This window comes from Sorex araneus, chromosome X (genome assembly GCF_027595985.1).
Source record: "Sorex araneus isolate mSorAra2 chromosome X, mSorAra2.pri, whole genome shotgun sequence".
NCBI lineage: Eukaryota > Metazoa > Chordata > Mammalia > Eulipotyphla > Soricidae > Sorex > Sorex araneus.
Genome location: NC_073313.1, coordinates 171,996,348 through 172,016,600, shown reverse-complemented (window position 1 = coordinate 172,016,600; position 20,253 = coordinate 171,996,348). Strand labels below are relative to the sequence as shown.

The 20,253-nt window shown below is 42.6% G+C and overlaps 1 protein-coding gene across 1 annotated transcript in view; it reads left to right on the top strand.

Moving 5' to 3' along the window:
• The first annotated feature begins 1,618 nt into the window (after nt 1–1,618).
• Nucleotides 1,619–20,253, top strand: part of UBXN4 (UBX domain protein 4) — a 51,414-nt gene continuing 32,779 nt past the window's right edge. Inside the window, exons 1-5 of the mRNA XM_055120991.1 lie at nt 1,619–1,899; nt 11,833–11,935; nt 16,147–16,175; nt 17,414–17,532; nt 18,339–18,513. Coding sequence (XP_054976966.1) covers nt 1,818–1,899; nt 11,833–11,935; nt 16,147–16,175; nt 17,414–17,532; nt 18,339–18,513 — 508 coding nt within the window. The 5' untranslated portion in view covers nt 1,619–1,817. The remainder of the gene's footprint in view (nt 1,900–11,832; nt 11,936–16,146; nt 16,176–17,413; nt 17,533–18,338; nt 18,514–20,253) is intronic.

Genomic DNA, 20,253 nt, shown 5'->3' with positions numbered 1-20,253 from the left:
CCAGGGCCACATATAGAAAGGGCTGCTAGACTCCAATAACAGAAGTTCCAGGATCAGACTAAGCACATATAGGACACTGGGTGGTTGAATACATGAATGAAACACATGACGGTATGCTCCTAAGGTTTCAAGACAGGCACTGTCAGTCACAGAGCTTTCCTTAAGGGTTGATGGACAAGTTTGATCAACGTGGAACATATCACTGTATCACTGTCATCCCGTTGCTCATCGATTTGTTCGAGTGGGCACCAGTAACGTCTCTCATTGAGAGACTTATTGTTACTGTTTTTGGCATATCCAATATGCCACGGGTAGCTTGCCAGGATCTGCTGCGCGGGCTCGATACTTTCAGTAGCTTGCCGGGCTCTCCGAGAGGGGCGGAAGAATTGAACAAGAGTAGGCCGCGTGAAAGGCAAACGCCCAACCGCTGTGCTATCGCTCCAGCCCATGGAACATATAGTTTATAAAATAATAAATAAATCAGAGTTCATGTCATTTCATGAAAGTAATAACTCTGGGTTATTTTCATTTTAATGGCAACCAATAAGTACCATATTTTGATTACAGAATATTTCCCTATACAATTGAAAACAAAATCTCTTTTGCATTACCAGGAAAAGTAAGTAGTAAGTAAATCTATTCTGAAATGATTTTAGAATAGATTCTAAGAGAGAGAAAGGAGAAAAGCGCCTGCCATAGAGACGGGCGGGGGTGGGGGGGTGATGGGAGGGAACCTGGGGTCACTGATCCACGAAATGTACACTGGTGGAGGGATGGGTGTTCGAATACTGTGACTGAAATCCAATCATGAACAGCTTTGAAAAAATAAAAAATAAATTTAAAATAAAATAAATTTAAATCTATTCTAAAGCCATGATATAACTTTTGCTAGAGGCTAGGGGTTTTGATCTTTAGTCAAAGACTAGGAAACTGACCAAGGCGGGACTCCAGCCCATCCAGAAGGGGACTATTGTGACTATTGCTTGCTCTATGATTTTGACGTGGTGGAATCCAGGTGTTGCATGTGCTTATCACCGAGTTACATCCCTGATCCCAGTATTGTGGTTTTACTTCTGTCTTTACTTCAAGGTTGGAGCCATAAGTTCAACAGAAACCAAGGCCTTCAAGTAAATCCCTATAAAGTTCATTGAGTGAGTCCCATATTGAGAGACAGCCAAACTTATCCAGTAGCCACTGATCACAATACCGAACTACATCATCCACTATCTGCAGGGTTTCGGGAGATGATTTCCTGCGCCACTTCCTCCCCCGCCCTCTGGAAAATCTGTGGCTTTCTCCACTGTCCCCTGTAGCCATGCCCTGGCACCCATAGTTAGATTTTCCACGGTGTCTAGAAGACAAGTCTCGGACTACAACTCCCGACATGCCCCGCGAAGGCGGCACGCCAGAGCGGTTAGTCATCTTTCCCCCTCCACGGCTCCGTCCACTTCCGGGACTCGGAAACGCGCGTTCCCGCGGCGGAGCGGGGGTGACGCGCACGCTCCCCCTCGCCCCCGCATCTAGGGCACAGCGACCGAGATCGGGCGGGAGTGGGAGGGGCCGCCCCTCCGGGCGACGTGTAGCGTCACGTGACGCGGGGCGCGCCCCCCCCCCTACGGCCGCGCGCCTGCGCGCGTCCCCGAGGGGCTGCTGACGGGCTTGCGCGTTTGTGCGGAACCGGAGGCGGGGACCTAGAGCCGCGGTGGCTGCGGGGGCCGCGGGCAGAAGCAGGGCGAGAGGCGGGGGCCAGGCCAGCTCCGGCACCGCGACGGCGACACTGCGAGCGAGGGAGCGAGCGCCCGGGCCCCACGGGAACGATGCTGTGGTTCCAGGGCGCCATTCCCGCCGCCATCGCGTCGGCCAAGAGCAGCGGCGCCGTCTTCGTGGTGTTCGTGGCAGGTGAAGGGGGCGGCGGCCCGAGACGCGGCCCGGGACACCCCCGCCCCCACCCCCTCCGTCTGTCAGGCCTCGCTACGGTCCCGGGCGCCCCCCGCCCCGCCGCCTTCCCCCCTGCCCCGGGGCTGCTGCTCGGCGTCCGTTTGTTTGGGGGCCGCTCGCAGCCAGGCCGGGGCGGCCGCCTCTCCCGGCGCTCGCGTCCGGGCCTCCCCCCCACAGCCCCTCGCCCTCGCCCCCCCACACCCCCTCAGCCCGCAGCCCCAAGCCCCTCCGCGCCTTAGCCCCGCAGCCCCACAGCGAGCCGAGGCCCGCCGCTACCCTCCGACGCCGATGGAGGGGGACGTGGCGGGCCGCACCCCCACCCCCACCCGGGATCGCGGGCTCGGGCGCGGCCCCGCGGGGCGCCCCAGGCCTCAGGCCCGGCCCGGGCTGCTCGGCCGGCCGCGGAGAGCGAGGGCCGGCGGCGGGGCGGGGGGCCGGGCCGGGCCGGGCCGGGCGGCCGCGCGGGGCTGCCCCGGCGCTGTCGGGAGGAAAGCTGTGTCATCGGCGAGGCAACAAAGGGAAACCACCTGATGGCAGTCCCGGCCCCCGGCCTGGCCGCGGTGGACGCCACGCAAACTCGGCAGCCCCGCGTTCCTACCTCCGCACCGCCTCCTTTCCCTGCCTTTAATAAGGATCTTGTGCGAAGAACAGCCTCGTGTGGAAACAGCTTTGTTGCAATTTGACTTTTTAAAAATCGAACAGAATCATGCTTTAGAAGTAGTAGACTTTCCGTTCTTTGTTGTCTTTCTAGTCTTAAAATCAACAGTTTCAAAAACCCTGTTTTAAGCGATACTGTGTTCTGGGTTATTTGGCTCGTTCATGCTGCTATTTTTTTTAATTTAGAGTGGCAGTGTAGTCTCAAACTGTGTAAAGTTATATTTCACATCGCTCAGAGGGGGAAAAGATTCAAAAGAAAAGGAAAATTATATGCTAGTATGCTTATTACACATATAATATAGTTCATGACATAATTTGTATTTTTCATATACGATCTTTTTGTTTCATGCCTAAATAGAACTGTTGTAGGGCCTCTGTGTGTAATTGTTTAAATTGGTGTAGAAATCAGCAAACTTTGAATTCAATGGACGTGTCCAAATAATTCTTTGAAGGCAGGATTGTTTAATTAATCTGAAAGAAGAAACGCTGGATTAGAAGTGCTGGATTTAATTTCAAATGTTTGAAAATCAGTTTAGTACATTTTATTATTACTATTACAATAGTAAAATCAAATTATAGGTCTTTAGGGTTTTGGTTTATATATTCTTCAATTAACCTGTTACTGTTGAGCACTGTTTAATGCAGTGAGAATAGAGAATATCATTGACTGTTGAATGTTTCCCTGAAGCCCCTTGCTTTTGTTTTTACTTCGAGAATTCTTTTCTTAACCCTTTCAGAATACCGTTGGTTTTTCTAGAGTTTGAGGAAGTTAATCTTTCGGACTAAGTAGGATTAGTGTCACTCAAGGGACATGTAGACAGCAGCACTGATGAAGCTGCAACTCTTAAGAGTTGCTTAGAACTCTTCTCATAACTTTCAAGAATAAGTCTGTGTAATTCCATATGAAACCTCAGCAATAACATACCAAGTCAGTGGAAAATTGAAAGGATACATTTATAGCTTGAAAGAAGAGGAGTTTTGTTGTTGGTGTTTGTTTGCTTTTTGGGCCACTCCCAGCAGTGCTGGAAGTTACTCTTAGCTCAGCACTCAGGTGACCAGATGGGATGATGGGGATCCAACCAGGTCAGCAATCAGGTCAACCGCATGCATTGTACCATTATAAGAGGAGTTTTGAGGGTGTAGTTTGCTTCATATAACCATTCAAATGGGAAACATGCCACTTGCTTATGTTTAGTGAAGTTCTCATTACTGCAATAAAAAATATGATTGGATTGATGTTAAGAGACTGATGCTAGGGATTACTTCAGCCAGTTTAACAAGGATTTTTATGGATTTATAGTTCGGTTTATTGAAAATACAACTGAAGAAATGATTGATTCTATTCTTGGGGAGCAAGAATAATGTGATAAAGATCTTGAGTCAGAGATAGGGAATAATCTGACAAGGTTCCTGACTCTGGGCCAGAGAGATAGTCTGGTGGGTAAGGGGCTTGCCTTGTAGTGGCCAACTTGGGGTGGCCAGCACCCCAGCACCCCACATTGTCCCCTGAGCACCACCAGGAGTGATCCCTGAACACAGGTGTAAGCCAAACCCTGAGCACCACTAGGTGTGAGCCCCCACCCCCCAAATGTTGTGCTGCTAGTAGATTTCCCCCACACCCCCCCTTTTTTGTGCTGCTGGATTTAAAAAAAAATTTGCAAAAATTTCTTTCCTTTCTAAAAATTATTTTTGCCTTGAGGCATGTACTCCTTGACTTTAACCACAACACCAGTTCTGGGCTTTTGTTTTGTTTTGTTTTTGATCCACACTCAGCAGTGCTCAGTGCCTACTCCTGGCTCTGTGCTCAGGGACCATTCCTTGCAGGACCTGGGAACCATATGGAGTGCAGAGGACTGAACCCACATAGCTGCTTGTGCCGTACCTGCTGTACTATTGATAATAGCTCCTTGGGGCTCAATTTTTCTGAACATTAGACAGCATTTACTGCCTTTTTGGTTAAAATAAGCCACAAGTCTTTAGGTTGAAATTTTCTAGTTTGACATTGTTGATATACTTGGGTCTACAACTGTTTTTTTTTAAAAAATTAATTTTTATAAAGTTATGCACAATAATTCATTGCATTTAATATTCAAACACCAGTTCACCACCATTGCACCTTCCCACCACCATAAGAGGACAGTGTGAAGATTGTTGTATTTCATCCTAGAGCCATTAAGCCCCTGTGTAAGAAATCACAAATGTGTATGTTAAACCCAAACAAATGTGTGCTACTCTTGGTACATCAGTGTTGTAGAGTATGAGAGGTGGCTGTGCGCTCCAGGAATTCTGAAGTTTAGAATATGAGTATAGAGCAAATTCACTCACTCACTCTCTTATGGGAGCTTTATTTCAGTCTCTGAATCTTGGCTGTTGATGAGATTATATGGCACCAGGGGCAGCTTGTGGGTGTGACTGCCAAGCTACTGGAAAACTTGGGAGTTTCGGGGACAAGGCCGACTCTTGCTCCAAGTGAGCTTGCAGATTTCAGCCACAGGTCCTGCGTACCTGGGTTTTTCTACAGATTTCCTCATGGGTGAGGCTTGTCTGAGCCTGTAGAGAGTGGCTGTGAGCATGACTGCAGTTTGGTTCTGGAGATTTTCAGCTGCATGGGTTCTGCTGGGGTGGGGAGGGGAAACTCAACTCGTCCCCCTCTGAATTGCCCAGGTGAAGACAGCCTGGTGTGGGGTCAGGACATTTTATGTTGCCAGATCTATAACTCCTAATTTCTGAGTTTATACTATTTTTGAAGTGCCTTTATTTTGAAAACTGTTTAAGCCAATAAGAATATGATGTGCTCATCTAAAATAATAGCACCTAAGATATTAAAATTCCATAACTTTGTTTATAATTTGATTAAAAACAAACTGGAGATAGGGTTGGAGCAATAGTACAGCAGATTGGGTGTTTACCTTGCATATGGCTGACTTGATTTTGGTCTCTGTCAACCCATCTTGTGTGGTTTTTTTGAGCATCATCAGGAGTGGTCCCTTAGTGCAGAGCCAGAAGTAATCAGTGTCAGGTGTCAAAAAACCAAAGAAATAGATAAACTGGAGATGCTTAAAAAAGACAAAGTTGGCCATTCATAATTCCACATTGTATTAAAATTTGCATTGGGCCAGTGATGTGGCTCATGCATGCATGATGCCTAGCATTGCAGAAAATGAAGAAAAGAAAGCTCTTGGGGCTGGAGCGATAGCACAGCAGGTAGGGCGTTTGCCTTGCTTGCAGCCGACCCGGGTTCAATTCCCAGTATCCCATTTGGTTCCCCAAGCACCTCCAGGAGTAATTCTTGAGTGCAGAGCCAGGAGTAACCCCTGTGCATCACCCAGTGTGACCCAAAAAGAAAAAAAAAAATAGAAAAAAAAAAGAAAGCTCTTGTTGACTTGAGTAATTCTGTTAAACTAATTCCTCTTTTACTTCCGCCGTTGCTGCTGCCTGTAGACTGGTCATTGATAGACATTACCAGTGGGAATATGACATTTAGAACTCTAATTACATGGTACGACATAGGTGAAGGAATGAAATGCACCAACTTCAGAAGTAGCTTACCTCCAGCTACTAGTTAACTTACTTGATATTTCTTATTTGAATGCCTCATGATTTTTATGCCTAAAGGTATTAAAAATATACTTACTATCTAAACCTTTCTTTTCCCCAGTGTTTTACTAAATAAATAAATGGACCTCAGATCCATTTTTTTTTTTTTTTTTTTTTTTGCTTTTTGGGTTACACCCGGCGATGCACAGGGGTCATTCCTGGCTCATGCACTCAGGAATTACCCCTGGCGTTGCTCAGGGGACCATATGGGATGCTGGGATTCGAACCCGGGTCGGCCGCGTGCAAGGTAAACACCCTACCCGCTGTGCTATCGCTCCAGCCCCTCAGATCCATTTTTGGATAGTTGGATAACTTTAAGTGTGGGAACCATCTTCTGCTTTTTTTTTTTATCCTGCCCTCTGTGCTTCATGACACTCCCAATCACCTAGGCCTTTCCTGGCACATAAATTTCTTGAGTTTAGTGAACTGTGGCATCTAATAGCCTAGTTCTCCCTTTTGGAGAACCTGACAAGCTACCGAGAGTCTATTGCCCACTTGGGAGAGCCTGGCAAGCTCCCCGTGGCGTGTTCATTTCCAAAATACAGTAAGAGATATATACATACCTCTCAGAGAGCCCGGCAAGCTACCAAGAGTATCCCGCCCACACGGCAGAGCCTGGCAAGCTACCCGTGGCATATTCGATATGCCAAAAACAGTAACAATTGGTCTCATTCCCCTGACCCTGAAAGAGCCTCCAATTGTTGGGAAAGTCGAGTAAAGAGAGGCTGCTAAAACATTAGGGCTGAGTGTAATAGAGACATTACTGGTGCCCGCTGGCGTAGACCAATGAACAACAGGATGACAGTGATACAGTGAACTGTGAATCATGGTATGGCTCAGCCTTTTCATCTTTTCTTTTTCTTTCTTGGTGTGATGCCAGGGACTAAATACAGAATATCACGCACGCAAAGTAAATGCTCTTACCACTGAGGTAGCCTAGCTCCCCAGCCAAGCTCTTTTATCCTTTAGGTATTGTCACCCATAGAGAACTTCTTTGACCAATTCAGATAGACTTTATTTTTCTCTCATAGCTTTGTTCTTTTTCCCCATTTTATTTTATTTTTTTCTTTTTGGGTCACCCGGTGATGCACAGGGGTTATTTCTGGCTCTGCACTCAGGAATTACCCCTAGCGGTGCTCAGGGGACCATATGGAATGCTGGGAATCGAACTAGGGTCGGCTGTGTGCAAAGCAAACGCCCTACCCGCTGTGCTATTGCTCCAGCCCCTTCCCCATTGTATTTATTATTTATTTATTTATTTGCTTTTTGGGTCACACCTGGTGATGCACAGGGGTTACTCCTGACTCTGCACTCAGGAATTACTCCTGGCGGTGCTCGGGACCATATGGGATGCTGGGAATCGAACCCAGGTCGGCGGCCGCGTGCAAGGCAAACGCCCTACCCGCTGTGCTATTGCTCCAGCCCCATTCCCCATTGTATTTAATTTTGATTTTAAACTCCACTGGGGACAGATAGTATGCCATTATTTTGGTATTTAATTTATTGGACTGGAGCAATAGCACAGTGGGTAGGGCGTTTGCCTTGCATGCAGCTGACCCGGGTTCAATTCCTATGTCCCTCTCGGAGAACCCGGCATGCTACCAAGAGTATCCCGCCCACATGGCAGAGCCTGGCAAGCTACCTGTGGCGTATTTGATATGCCAAAAACAGTAACAAGTCTCACAGTGGAGACGTTACTAGTGCCTGCTTGAGCAAATCGATGAACAGTGGGACGACAGTGCAGTACTACAGTTTATTGTACAAAGTAAATAAGGAATAAAATAGTATTCAGGCCTCTCCAACTCCCTGGAATAGTATGCTATCTCTTCAACCCCTTGGAATAAAATAGTGAATTTATGAAATAATGAAAAGAACCTCTCATGCTTAAAAGTCTTCTACAAAGTATTTATAGTAAGACTGTTTCCATAGAGATTTTCTAGATTGTTATCGAATGGAATTATTTTCTAGGAATTTTACATCTCTCTGGAGACATGTTCATAAGATCTCACTGCAAATAATAGTTTCCCCCTATTCTGCTTCAGCATCTGAAAATCTGCTAATGGAAACCTTTATTTGTTTTGTTTTTGTTAAGGGGCAACACTCAGCAGTGTTCAGGGTTCCTTGGTGCTTGGGGAGCATTTTGGGGGATCCAACTTGGATAAGCTAGTTGCAAGGCAAGCACCTTACCCACTATATTATTACTCTAGCTCCAGGGCAGAGAATATTTGTTTAGGTCTGAGTCTGCAAATGCTTTCTAGTTACTGTTTCCCTTCTATGTCTAGATTTTTCTTAATTCCTATACTTGATATTCCTGGATGTCATCACATAAATACATACTCAAGGGGGCTAGAGATATTGTAAGCATTTGATTGTAGCAGTAAATAAAAAGGAAACCCTCCTCAGGCTAAAGTGATACAGCGGATAGAGCTTTTGTCTTGCATGTGGCTGACTTGCATTCAGTTCCAACCATCCCATATAATAGTGCCCTGAACACCCCAGAAGTAATTACTGAGAGCAGAGCCTGGAGCATTGTCAGGTGTGACCCAAACCCCCAACCACCTCCCCACAAAAAAAAAAAAAAAAAGGGAAAACATCCTTGTCCTCATGGATCTTTCATTCTAGCAGAAGATGACAAACCGTAATTAGAGCTAGGAAAACAATAGTGTGTTAAAATGTGCTAAATCATGGGGGGAGGGGGGAGCAGGAATAAAGGAACTTTGCAGATATTTGAAGGTTATACTTTTAAAGTGATTAAGAGAGACTATTAGGATAATATTTGAATATATTTTAAGAAAGTTGAGTCAGTTTTGTGGATATCTGGTGAAATAACATCTCAGGCAGAGGAAATGGTACAGGTACCTTAAAACAGAGGATGTCCTTCAAAGTTGAGTATTAAAGAGAAAGAGAACAGCAAGAAAACTGTTTGATCAGAGGGAAATGGAAGTCCGAGATCATTTGTTAGGACTTTGGCTTTCATTTTGAGGAAATAAGGTGCCTCACATAGGATTTTGAGCAGAAGCTTGACTATAGTTCTGACTTTTTGAGGGAGAGAGTTGTTTCTGCTCTTAAGAGACCATGCCCAGCAGTGCAGGGTCAGTGAGGAGGGGACTTGCTACTCTCAGAGATTGCTAGGGGACCAGGTGGTGTTGGCAGTAGAGCCTGTGCCTCCTACATGCAAAGCATATGCTCAACCTGTTGTGCCTTTTTTTGGCCTCTTCAACTTTTAAAAAACATGACATACTGATTAGGGAGATTAGAAGACAAAATTTTGTTTTTATACTATACTATACTATACTATACTATACTATACTATACTATACTATACTATACTATACTATACTATACTAGCTCAGGGGTATCACTCCTTATGAAGCTTGAAGAGAGTAAGTGTGCTGAGTATCTAAACAGTATCCCTACAGTACACTCCAGCCTATTGCGCTGTTTTTCTGGTCCAAGAGGCAGTCTTAATCATCTAGATGAAAACGGTAGCTTAAATCAAGGTGGTAGAAGAGGAAGTAGTAAGAAGTGGTCAAATCTGAGTAAAATCAGTAAAATGTGGAGGTAGAGTTGATAAGGTTTTTGGCCTAATAAGTGAAAAGATTAAATTAGTGTAAACAGATTGCTGATATAACTAAGAATGGATTAAATTAGGGAAGAAGGATGTATGTAGGATGGGGAAAATAGTTGAAGAAGAGGTATGGAATCATTTTTATGAAACAGTCTTTGCATAAATTGGCAAAAGTTGCTTGCCTTTCAGAAAGTACTTAGCTCTGGTAACCTCAAGTAATTTTTATTGATTTAGGTAATTTTCTGCTGCTTACCAAGGGGTGAAATTTTAGGCCAAAATCTAGACATTATAGTTTTAAATGGAAATAATTTTTAAAATTTTTATTTGTATTTTCTGGGCCTCCTAAGTGGTGCTCAGGGAGTCTTGGGGCCACTTGCAGTGCTACTCACTCACCTAACCAAACTAGTTCAGTACTAGGGCCTAAGTATTTGGTGCTAAGTTATAGCTCCCACGTTTTCATTCCAAGATGCTTGTGGAGAACCTTTTGTGCTGGGAATCAGACAGGTCATATGCATGCTATTTCTTGTGCTGAATCTATACTGTTATTAATTTTCTTTGCGATAACATTGGTTTATGGCATTGTATGGGTTTCAGGTGTACTGCCAACACTTAAATTCAGCATCTTTATATACTTTTATATAGAAAAGTATAATTTCCATCCATCACCAACTTGATCTGTTTCATATACACTTCAGTTCCCTCTTTTTTTTGTAACCATTAATCTCTATCCAAAAAAGTTTTTTGTTTTTTTAAATAATTTTCTTTGTATTCCTCTGTATTCCATATTTTATAGTATTTATATAATACTATAGAAAGATATAGTATTTTCTATATAGTATTTTTCTTGTTCTGATTTTTCACTTATATTCCCTGGAAGGTTCATTAATGTTGAAAATGTAGAGTTTCATCTCTTTCTGTTTTCCTTTATTATTTTTGAGCCACACCTGGCAGTCCTCAGGGACTACTCCCAACTTTGTGCTCAAGAGAGTTCCTGGGAAAGCTAGGAGGGGAATCAGGTGGTTCTCGAGATCAAACCCAGACCTTTTCTGCACGAAAAACCTGTGTTTCAGTCTCTAACCCTCATCCTTTTAAAAATAGAGAATTCTAGTTTGTGGGTGTGCATGTGCACATGAGCATATGTACGTTTGCCAAATAAGAGTTTGCTTTCTTATCTTGACTGCTATAAGCTGGAAATAATCTCCTAATAGACATAATACTTCAAACATCTTATTGCTTAGGTATGGCTTGATAGAAAGTATAAATATAAATGATAGATGGTACAAATAAATATACACTCAGTGTATATTCTCAGTGTTTTTCTTAGTGTATACACTAAACACAATGAATCTGAATGAATACACTAATGTAACTGTTACCTAGACCAAGATATAAATACTTCCAGTACCCCAGAGGGCTCCTTCATAGAGTTTTCCAATCACTAACACCTCTACTATGGTAGCCAGTATACTGAATTGTATACTATACCACAAATTAGCCTGTTATCAGTATAGCTTTTATAATTTGCATACCTATAATAAAAGGCAGGTTCAAACTATAAACAGAATTGTGCTTGTCTACCATGAAATAATTCTGAAAATTAATGCTGCTGTGTAGAAGATTTAAATGCAACAGAAAGCTGCTACAGAAAGGAAGATACTGTACATTTATTTGCTAAAATGAGAACATGGGGCCAGAGAGATATAGTAGATAGGACACTTGACTTGCACAAGGCAATCCTATTTGATCCCTGACACCACGTATGGTCTCCTAAGCACCATCAGGAATGATCCCTGAGCACAGTGCCAGGCATAACCTCTTCACCCTGCCAGGTATAGCTCAAAAACCAAAAAGGCAAAACATAAAAATACTTGTGAAATTAGCAGTAGTTGTTTTTTCTTTTAAATTGTTATAGTATAATCTAGTCATACTTTGCTCTTACAGAAAATTTGTGTTATTTTGATAAAAAAATAGTACTTATGGGATTATATTTCATTTGAAGTTCTAGATTTTAAGGGAAAACGGTATGCAGGCAGCAGATACTTGTTTTTTAAGAACCTTCTGATATTTTACAGGTGATGATGAGCAGTCTACACAGATGGCTGCAAGTTGGGAAGATGAGAAAGTGACAGAAGCATCTTCAAACAGTTTTGTTGCTATTAAAATTGATACCAAAAGGTAGGTTTATGTTTTATTGGGGGCGTAAATTCTGATTGCCTTTTCCCAAATTGCTTCTTCTTTTTAAGTATTTATTTACTACTTTTTTTGTTTTGGCCCATCCCCATTAATGCTCAGGGGTTACTCCTGGCTCTGCATTCAGTAATTACTCCTAGCACTCCTCTGTAGTGAGGAGCAGGAGTTAGTGAGGAGCAGGAGTGGAGGAGGTATGGCAGTGACCTCCCCCACTCCTAGAGTGGGGGAGAATAGAGTGCAGGGATCAAGCCTGGTTAGCCGGGTGCAAGGCAAGTACCTTACCTGCTATGCTATCATTTGGCCCCTCCAAATTTATTCTGTCTTGTTGAAGAAACTTAAGTTTTTGTCTCTCCAAGTAATTTGTGCATGTAGCGCAAATGCAAAGAATTTTAGGTGTCAGTTTCCCAAAACTTGACAGAACTAATGTAAATCATATATTGGATGGATACACATACACATGCTCACACACATATACATATATATATGTGTGTATACATATGTGATATGTATGAATGAAAGTTGGCATCTCTATTTAGGTCCCATTTTGGTAATGGAAGCATTTGATGTAATAGAAACTGGGACATTTATAGGACCCTCAGAGTACAGGATTGTTTTGTGTTTTATTTTTTCTGCTTAAAAATACTTTTTTTTTTTTTTTTTTGGCTTTTTGGGTCACACCCGGCGATGCACAGGGGTTAGTCCTGGTTTTGCACTCAGGAAACACTCCTGGCGGTGCTCGGGGGACCATATGGGACGCTGGGAATCGAACCCGGGTCGGCCGCATGCAAGGCAAACTCCCTACCCGTTGTGCGTGCTATTGCTTCAGTCCCCATAGCCCCAATTTGTTGCCTCTTGAGCACTACCAGGTGTGACCACGGAATACAGAACTGAAAGTAGCCCTTGAGCATTTCCAGAAGGCTACTCACCCACTCAAGTTACTATTAAGACTAAAATATTCAAAAATTTACCTCTAAAGCTAGGGAGATAGCTCAAAGGGCTAGAATTCATGCTGGCATGCACGATTTCCTGGGCACTGCCTTGGTGACCCTGACAACCACCAGCACTGCTGGATTCAAGCAGCACCAGGCCCATCTTCGCTAAGAGCAGCTCCTAGGCCCCTGGGCATTGCTTGGTTTTGGTTTTTGGGCCACACTTAGTGGTTCTCAGGGCTTAATTCTGACTCTTTGTTCAGGGATCACTCCTGGTGAGCCTCTAGGGATTATATGGGGTGAGGGGATTGAACCTGGGTTAGCTGTGTGCAAGACGAGCACTGTATTTGCTGTACTCTCTCTGACTCTGTTTATAAACTTAAAATTAAAAAAATTTAAATATTAATAAAAACATAAAGTGTGTAATGGTACAGTCTGCTTTACAATGGCAATTACCAAATCATTTTTTAGCTGTACTGGTTTTGTTTTATTGTGGTGTTGAAGATTTGAGCTCAGGTCTCATGCATGCAAGGCATGTGCTTTGACTCTGAGCCACATCCCTCATTCTGTAATGTACAAAAGATGAATATATTGCTATATATTATTAAACTATATTATTATCTTCTAGAAGCACCTTTTAGAATTAGTAATGGCAGGTGGAATGAGAGTTTATTGGAATGTGGAAAATGTACAAGTTTCAGAGCTCTTGATATTACATATAGATTGATAAACTGGTATTTTAAAACATTTTTTTGTGTGTTTTGAGCCATACCAAATGGTACTCTCGGAATCATGCAGAGCCAAGGAATGAACTTGAGTATTCCATATGTAATGCACCGAGCCCATTAGCTGTCTCTGATTACTTACCTAGAATTTTTAAATTTCATACTAGTACGATATGGTGATTGTTGATTTTTTTTTTATTATAGACTAGTATGATATCTTTTCACTCAGTGCTAATAGAATCAATTAATATGTCTTTGAAATATGTATTAAGTTACTAGAAGTCACTGTCATCCCATTGTTCATCGATTTGTTCGAGCGGGCACCAGTAACGTCTCTCAGTGTGAGACTTGTTACTGTTTTTGGCATATCCAATATGCCACGGGTAGCTTGCCAGGCTCAGTCGTGCAGGTACGATAGCTTGCCGGGCTCTCCGAGAGGGGCGGAGGAATCAAACACGAATTGGCTGCGTGAAAGGCGAATGCCCTACCGCTGTGCTATCGCTCCAGTTACTAGAAGTACATTTACTATATCATAATAACTGAATTACCTTGTGTTTTGGTAATACTTAGTATATATTAATTTATGACGATGGCTTGCATTAAAAATAAAGTAATAAGAAATATATCACAGGTTTGCAGTGTTGGTCCATGAGGTAGTCCAGAGTGTTGGAGCATTACTTTCCATGTGGGAGCCCTAGTTAAATTCCTGGCACTTTATGGTCCCCCAAGGAAACCTGGCACAGCAAACTCAGTGCTGCACTGGGAATAGACTCCAAGCACGACTGGTTTTGCCCTGACTCCCTCCCCCTCTCAAAAATAAATGTTTATAGTACTTATCTGAGAACGTAGACATCTGAGTAAGTTTTTTATATTGTCTTATATTTTCTATTATCTTTTTTTTTTTTTTGCTTTTTGGGTCACACCCAGAGATGCTCAGAGATGCTCCTGATTTTACACTCAGGAATCACTCCTGGCAGTGCTCGGGGGACCATATGGAATGCCGGGGATCGAACCCGGGTTGGCCGCGTGCAAGGCAAACGCCTTACTCGCTGTACTATCACTCTAGCCCTGTCTTATATTTTCATGATAATTAAAGGAACTTCTAGTCTTTCGAAGCATTATTTAATTTTTGGAATTATTCTTAAACATTGGTCTGTATACATAAGTGTATTTTATGGAGGGCTCCTTACTATACATAGGGAATAATCAGACCTGCAGTACATGTGTGACCATGCATGACCTGGTGATTGCAGTGCTGCTTTGAGTTTCCAGAGTGCTGGGGACCATCAGATTACAACTGCGTGGGGTGAGGGGTCCTGTAGTGCAGGGGTATCAAACTTGGTCCTCATACATGCATGGCATACACACCTGCCTTTGGACTTTATCCAGCCCTGTATGTATATTTTACTCATCACGTAGACAATGTTACTAGACCTTTTTCCAATCATGGCCTCTTCTGACTTGTTTTCTTTGTGACTCCCTGTGTATCATGCTCTTCACCCTTCCCCTTGCTCCCATTTACATGATTTTCACCTCTGGCCCCTTGGAGTATCCAGGGGACCATATATCTGATAAGAAGACTGATTAAAAAGTCTTTCTCCTATCTCTGTCTCCCCCCTCCCATTTCATTTTACAAAAATGGTAACATTGGACATATAGTATGGACCCTTTTCCCTGTTAGAATTGGGTAATTAGTCATTTTTTGGTTGATACAGTGTTTCGAATTATTATTATGAAGTACGTAATCACCTGCACACGTAAGTCATAGGCATTAACATTGTCTCGTTACAAGATCTTGTATACAGATATTCTTGTTGCTGAGTAATCAAACTGGCAGATAATAACTTGAGTTTTAGTCATTGGGTCTTAATGGGTTACAAGAGCAAGTAGTTGTTTGTTTTTTTGGGTGTTTTTTTGCTTTTTGGGTCATGCACAGGGGTTACTCCTGGCTCTGCACTCAGAAATCACCCCTGGCGGTGCTCAGAGGACCATATAGGGTGCTGGGAATCGAACTTGGGTCAGCCACGTGCAAGGCAAACACCCTACCCGCTGTGCTATTGCTTCAGCCCCAAGAGCAAGTAGTTGTTTAATCTAAAGACTTTAAAATTAAAGTGAGTCTGTGGAGTAAGAATTACATCTTCTTCCAGAGGTGGCTATGAAAGGAACTGGTTTTAGAAAAGTACTTGTAACTGTCACTGTCTCTGTCATCCCATTGCTCATAGATTTGCTCGAGCGGGCACCAGTAACATCTCTATTGTGAGACTTGTTGTTACTGTTTTTGGCATATCGAATATGCTACGGGGAGCTTGCCAGGCTCTGCCTTGTGGGTGAGATACTCTTGGTAGCTTGCCAGGATCTTTGAGAGTGGCGGAGGGATCGAACCCATGTCGATCGCTTGCAAAGCAAATGCCCTACCCACTGTCGCTCCAGCCCACTTGTTAGCTTGAGGTACTTACTTGTAACTAGTACAGTAAAATGTAAAAAAACTTTTTAAAAAGTTGTATATTCATCTAGTGATTTTCTGTTTGATTTTGTTTTACAGTGAAGCCTGTCTCCAGTTTTCACAAATCTGTATCCTTTCAGTGAAGAATTCGTTTCTATATAATTTGAGGATTTCTTCCTTTTGGTTAGTTCATGACATTTTAAAATTATTTAGGAGTTCATACATTCATGTTTATGGAACCTTTACTGTCTTTGAGGCAGTATATTCTAGTGACTGGTATAGAAAAACTACTAAATTGTGATTATCTTTAATGCAGTATGAAAGTTTTATAATATAATTGAAATTATGAATTTTTGTTTATTATTGTTGCTATTCCTGGATGTCACCATCCCGCCGTGGCCAAATCACCATACCTACCTCTCCCCAACCAACAGCAACAGATGAGCCGAGGAACTGGGGCCACAGGCATGTTGGTAATCAGTGGCCATTTATTCAAGTCTTACAACATTATTTACAGAGAAATCAGGAAGGGTTTGGGGTAGAAATTTTTCATAGGCATGGTAGAATATTATCATAAACAATGAATAGATGTAAAGACTTTCTTCAGGGGAAGGTCTTCTAGGAAAATTACTCAAGGACAAAATCTCATCTGAGTGCTCAGCACTCCAAATTCCTGCTAGGGTAACTGCCTAGGGGCTGAATTCTATCTCCTTTCCTTAGCCAGTATCCATTTAAACGTTCACATTAAATTTATTTATTAATAAACTATGCAAAGGACATAAGGGAAAGAGAAAAGCACTATTTCACTTTCATATACAAAATTCAGAGCCCTCAGAAGATTTTTTTTTTTTTTGCTTTTGGGGTCACACCCGGCAATTCACAGGGGTTACTCCTGGCTCATGCACTTAGGAATTACTCCTGGCGGTGCTTCGGGAGACCATATGGGATGCTGGGAATCAAACCCGAGTCGGCTGGCTGCATGCAAGGCAAACGCCCTACCCGATGTGCTGTTGCTCCAGCCCCCCTCAGATGAATTTGACTTTACAAGTTACAGGGTCTAATTTGGGGATCTAAGTGATTAACGGGAAGAAGATCACAAAGGAGAGGTTAAAGATAAACACAGAGGATTAGGCACACCTGATGGAATTAGGTGTGCCTTAAGAGCACTTGATGGGTGTAACTCAGTATACCTGAGATCCCTGCGGGAGGAGCAAGGACAAACCAGTGTTAAAATGCTTAGAACTATAATCCAACAGATTATATTGTGAAATTTATAGGTGACTTTTTTTGCCCTATTAGCAGTGATATTTTGTATAAGTATTCCTTTGTCTCCCATCAGTTGTTAAGACTTAATTAAACTGTACAGATCCTGTAGTGTGTGTTCCATCCAGCTTTTTTATTGGAGACAGTGGAATTCCTTTGGAAGTAATAGCAGGAAGTGTTTCTGCAGACGAACTTGTTACCAGAATTCACAAAGTCCGACAGGTAAGAAGGAACCAAATTGGTCTTTTTATAAACATGGGAAGACAATATGTTAGGAATTTGATAATATTTTTGGAGCCACTCTGAATATTTAAGAACTTGCCATGCCATTATTTTTAATAGAAGTTAAATATGTCTTCCTGGACTGGTAAATAGCATTATAAAGTTGAGAGGTGCCTGTATACTTGAGTGACTTCTTTATTTCCCCCTTTTTTTTTTCTTACCCCCCTTTTATTTTTCTTCCCTCACCCAACCACATAAAGCAGGTAACTGTTATTAAGAGAGTACCTGTTATTAAGAGAGAACTGATGACATACCGCTTGCTATGTTTAAAAGACCATACTCGGCTTCTTATTTGCATTCATTTTAGGCAAATGACTATTATATATAACCTGTAACTTTTTTTTTTTAAAGTCTAGGAAAATCAATTTGTACTTTAAAAATCTTTTAGCTCTTGTTATCTTGTAAGAAAACAAGAGTTCAAGAGTTCATTCACTATGTGTTTATATCATGTTTTGTATTACATATAATATTTTAGTATCATCTTTTTAGAAAATGTTCTGGTTTTTGCTTGTTTTCGTGTCTCTCTAGCAGTTTTAGGCCCTGCCTGGGCTAGACCTGGAAGTGTTTGGGAACCCACGAAGTGTTGGGGGTTGGACCTCAGACCTTGTGCTCTAGCTCTTTGATTGGCCTAAAAGATATTTTCTTTAACTCCTACTGAGTATAAATAGGTTTACTCATACTTGGTTTTATCTACCTTGATTATTTTAGATTCTTACCAATTAAGTTCCAATATCTTTTCTCCTTAGATGCACTCTTTAAAAGGAGAAACAACAGTAGCAAATGGCAGCCAGTCAGAAAGCCCAGTTTCTACTCCTTCCACCTCATTTGAACCTAACAACACTTCTGAAAATGCTCAGTCCAGAAATGTAGAATTTTGTGAGACATCATCCACTACTGATGCAAAGTCAAATTCTGAAACAGGTAATTTTTAGTGTACCCTTTGAGTATAGTAGAAGTACTCCTTTTGCCTCTTTAAAGGCTATGGGTTAACGTCTTTAAGAATACTATTCCCGGGGCTGGAGTGATAGCACAGTGGGTAGGGTGTTTGCCTTGCACGCGGCCGACCCGGGTTCAAATCCCAGCATCCCATATGGTCCCCTGAGCACCGCCAGGGGTGATTCCTGGGTGCATGAGCCAGGAGTGACCCCTGTGCATTGCTGGGTGTGACCCAAAAAGGAAAAAAAAAAAAAAAGAATACTATTCCCTCTCCCTCACATTTAGTTTGTTTAAAATGTTAAATGGTTTGTCTAAAATGTATGTGTGTATCATTTAGTGGTGAAAGAGAAGTCTATAAACATGCCCTTCAGACATTAATAGGCAAGAATTGATATGAAATTCAAGAAAAGCAAGAATTTCTGCTTTTGTTTAGGGATTCTAATTGTAATTGAGTAGTTTTATAAATTCTTTCCCAGTCCACAGCATTTCTTTCCCCCTCTCTGTTTATCTTCACAAACGTGCCTTTTGGGAAGCCATGCATACATTTAGAATTATGTGACTCTGACCAGAACCTTTTTTTGTTTTTTTTTGCTTCTTGGGTCATACCCGGCGATGCACAGGGGTTACTCTGGTTCTACACTCAGGAATCACTACTGGCGGTGCTCAGGGGACCATATGGGATGCTGGGATTCGAACCTGGGTCAGCCGCATGCAAGGCAAATGCCCTACCCACTGTGCTATTGCTCCAGCCCCTGACCAGAACCTTAAAGCCTAAACAGAGAAAGGTGTTCTCAATTCAGGACCTTCCTTTTCTTCCTACTCTCAGTGAATGGCCTTGTTCATCTTCAGGTTCCTGCACAAACTCTAGCTTCACAGCATGTGTCCAAGCAGCCATCTCCTAACCAGAAGCTACACAAACCACCCTTTAGAAGGTAGAGCATGAGGGGCTGGAGAGATAGCACAGCGGGTAGGGCGTTTGCCTTGCACGCGGCCGACCCGGGTTCAAATCCCAGCATCCCATATGGTCCCCTGAGCACGGCCAACGGTAATTCCTGAGTGCAGAGCCAGGAGTAACCCCTGTGCATCGCCTAGTGTGACCCAAAAAGCAAAAAAAAAAAAAGAAGGTAGAGCATGAGAACAGGCTCACATGAGCTTGGCCAGCCTAGAAGATTTTGAAATATCCACACTAATAGATTTGAAATTGTTTTTTATAACCTGTATACATTTAAGACAATAGTCTTTGCATTTTTAAAATCAAAATGAAGATACAAAATCTTACAGAAATAAGTGATTTCTATAGGTTAATAATAAGAAGTGATGAGAATTTTTTTTAATTGAACAGGAGCTCTGTTTGGGGTTTTGTTTCTGTTTTTTGGGCCACTGTCAGTGGTTCTCAGGGGTTACTCCTGGCTTTGTGCTCAGGACCACTCCTGGTGGCCCCAGGGACCATTTGGGCTGCATGGGACTGAACTCAGGTCACCTGTGTTCAGAGCAAGTAGCTTACTCTCTCTCCATTCTCTTTACTTGGTTATTTGGGCCACACTGTGTGGTGTTCTGGGACTCTACCTGGTTTTGTGCTCAGTAGTGACCCCTGGCAATGCTCAAGGGACCATTATAATACTGGTGATTGAACCAGGATTGACTGTATTGTAAGGTAAGTGTGTAAAGTGCATTAATGCACTTTAATGTACTTTATGTCCTCTATCTGATTCCAACAAGAGAAAG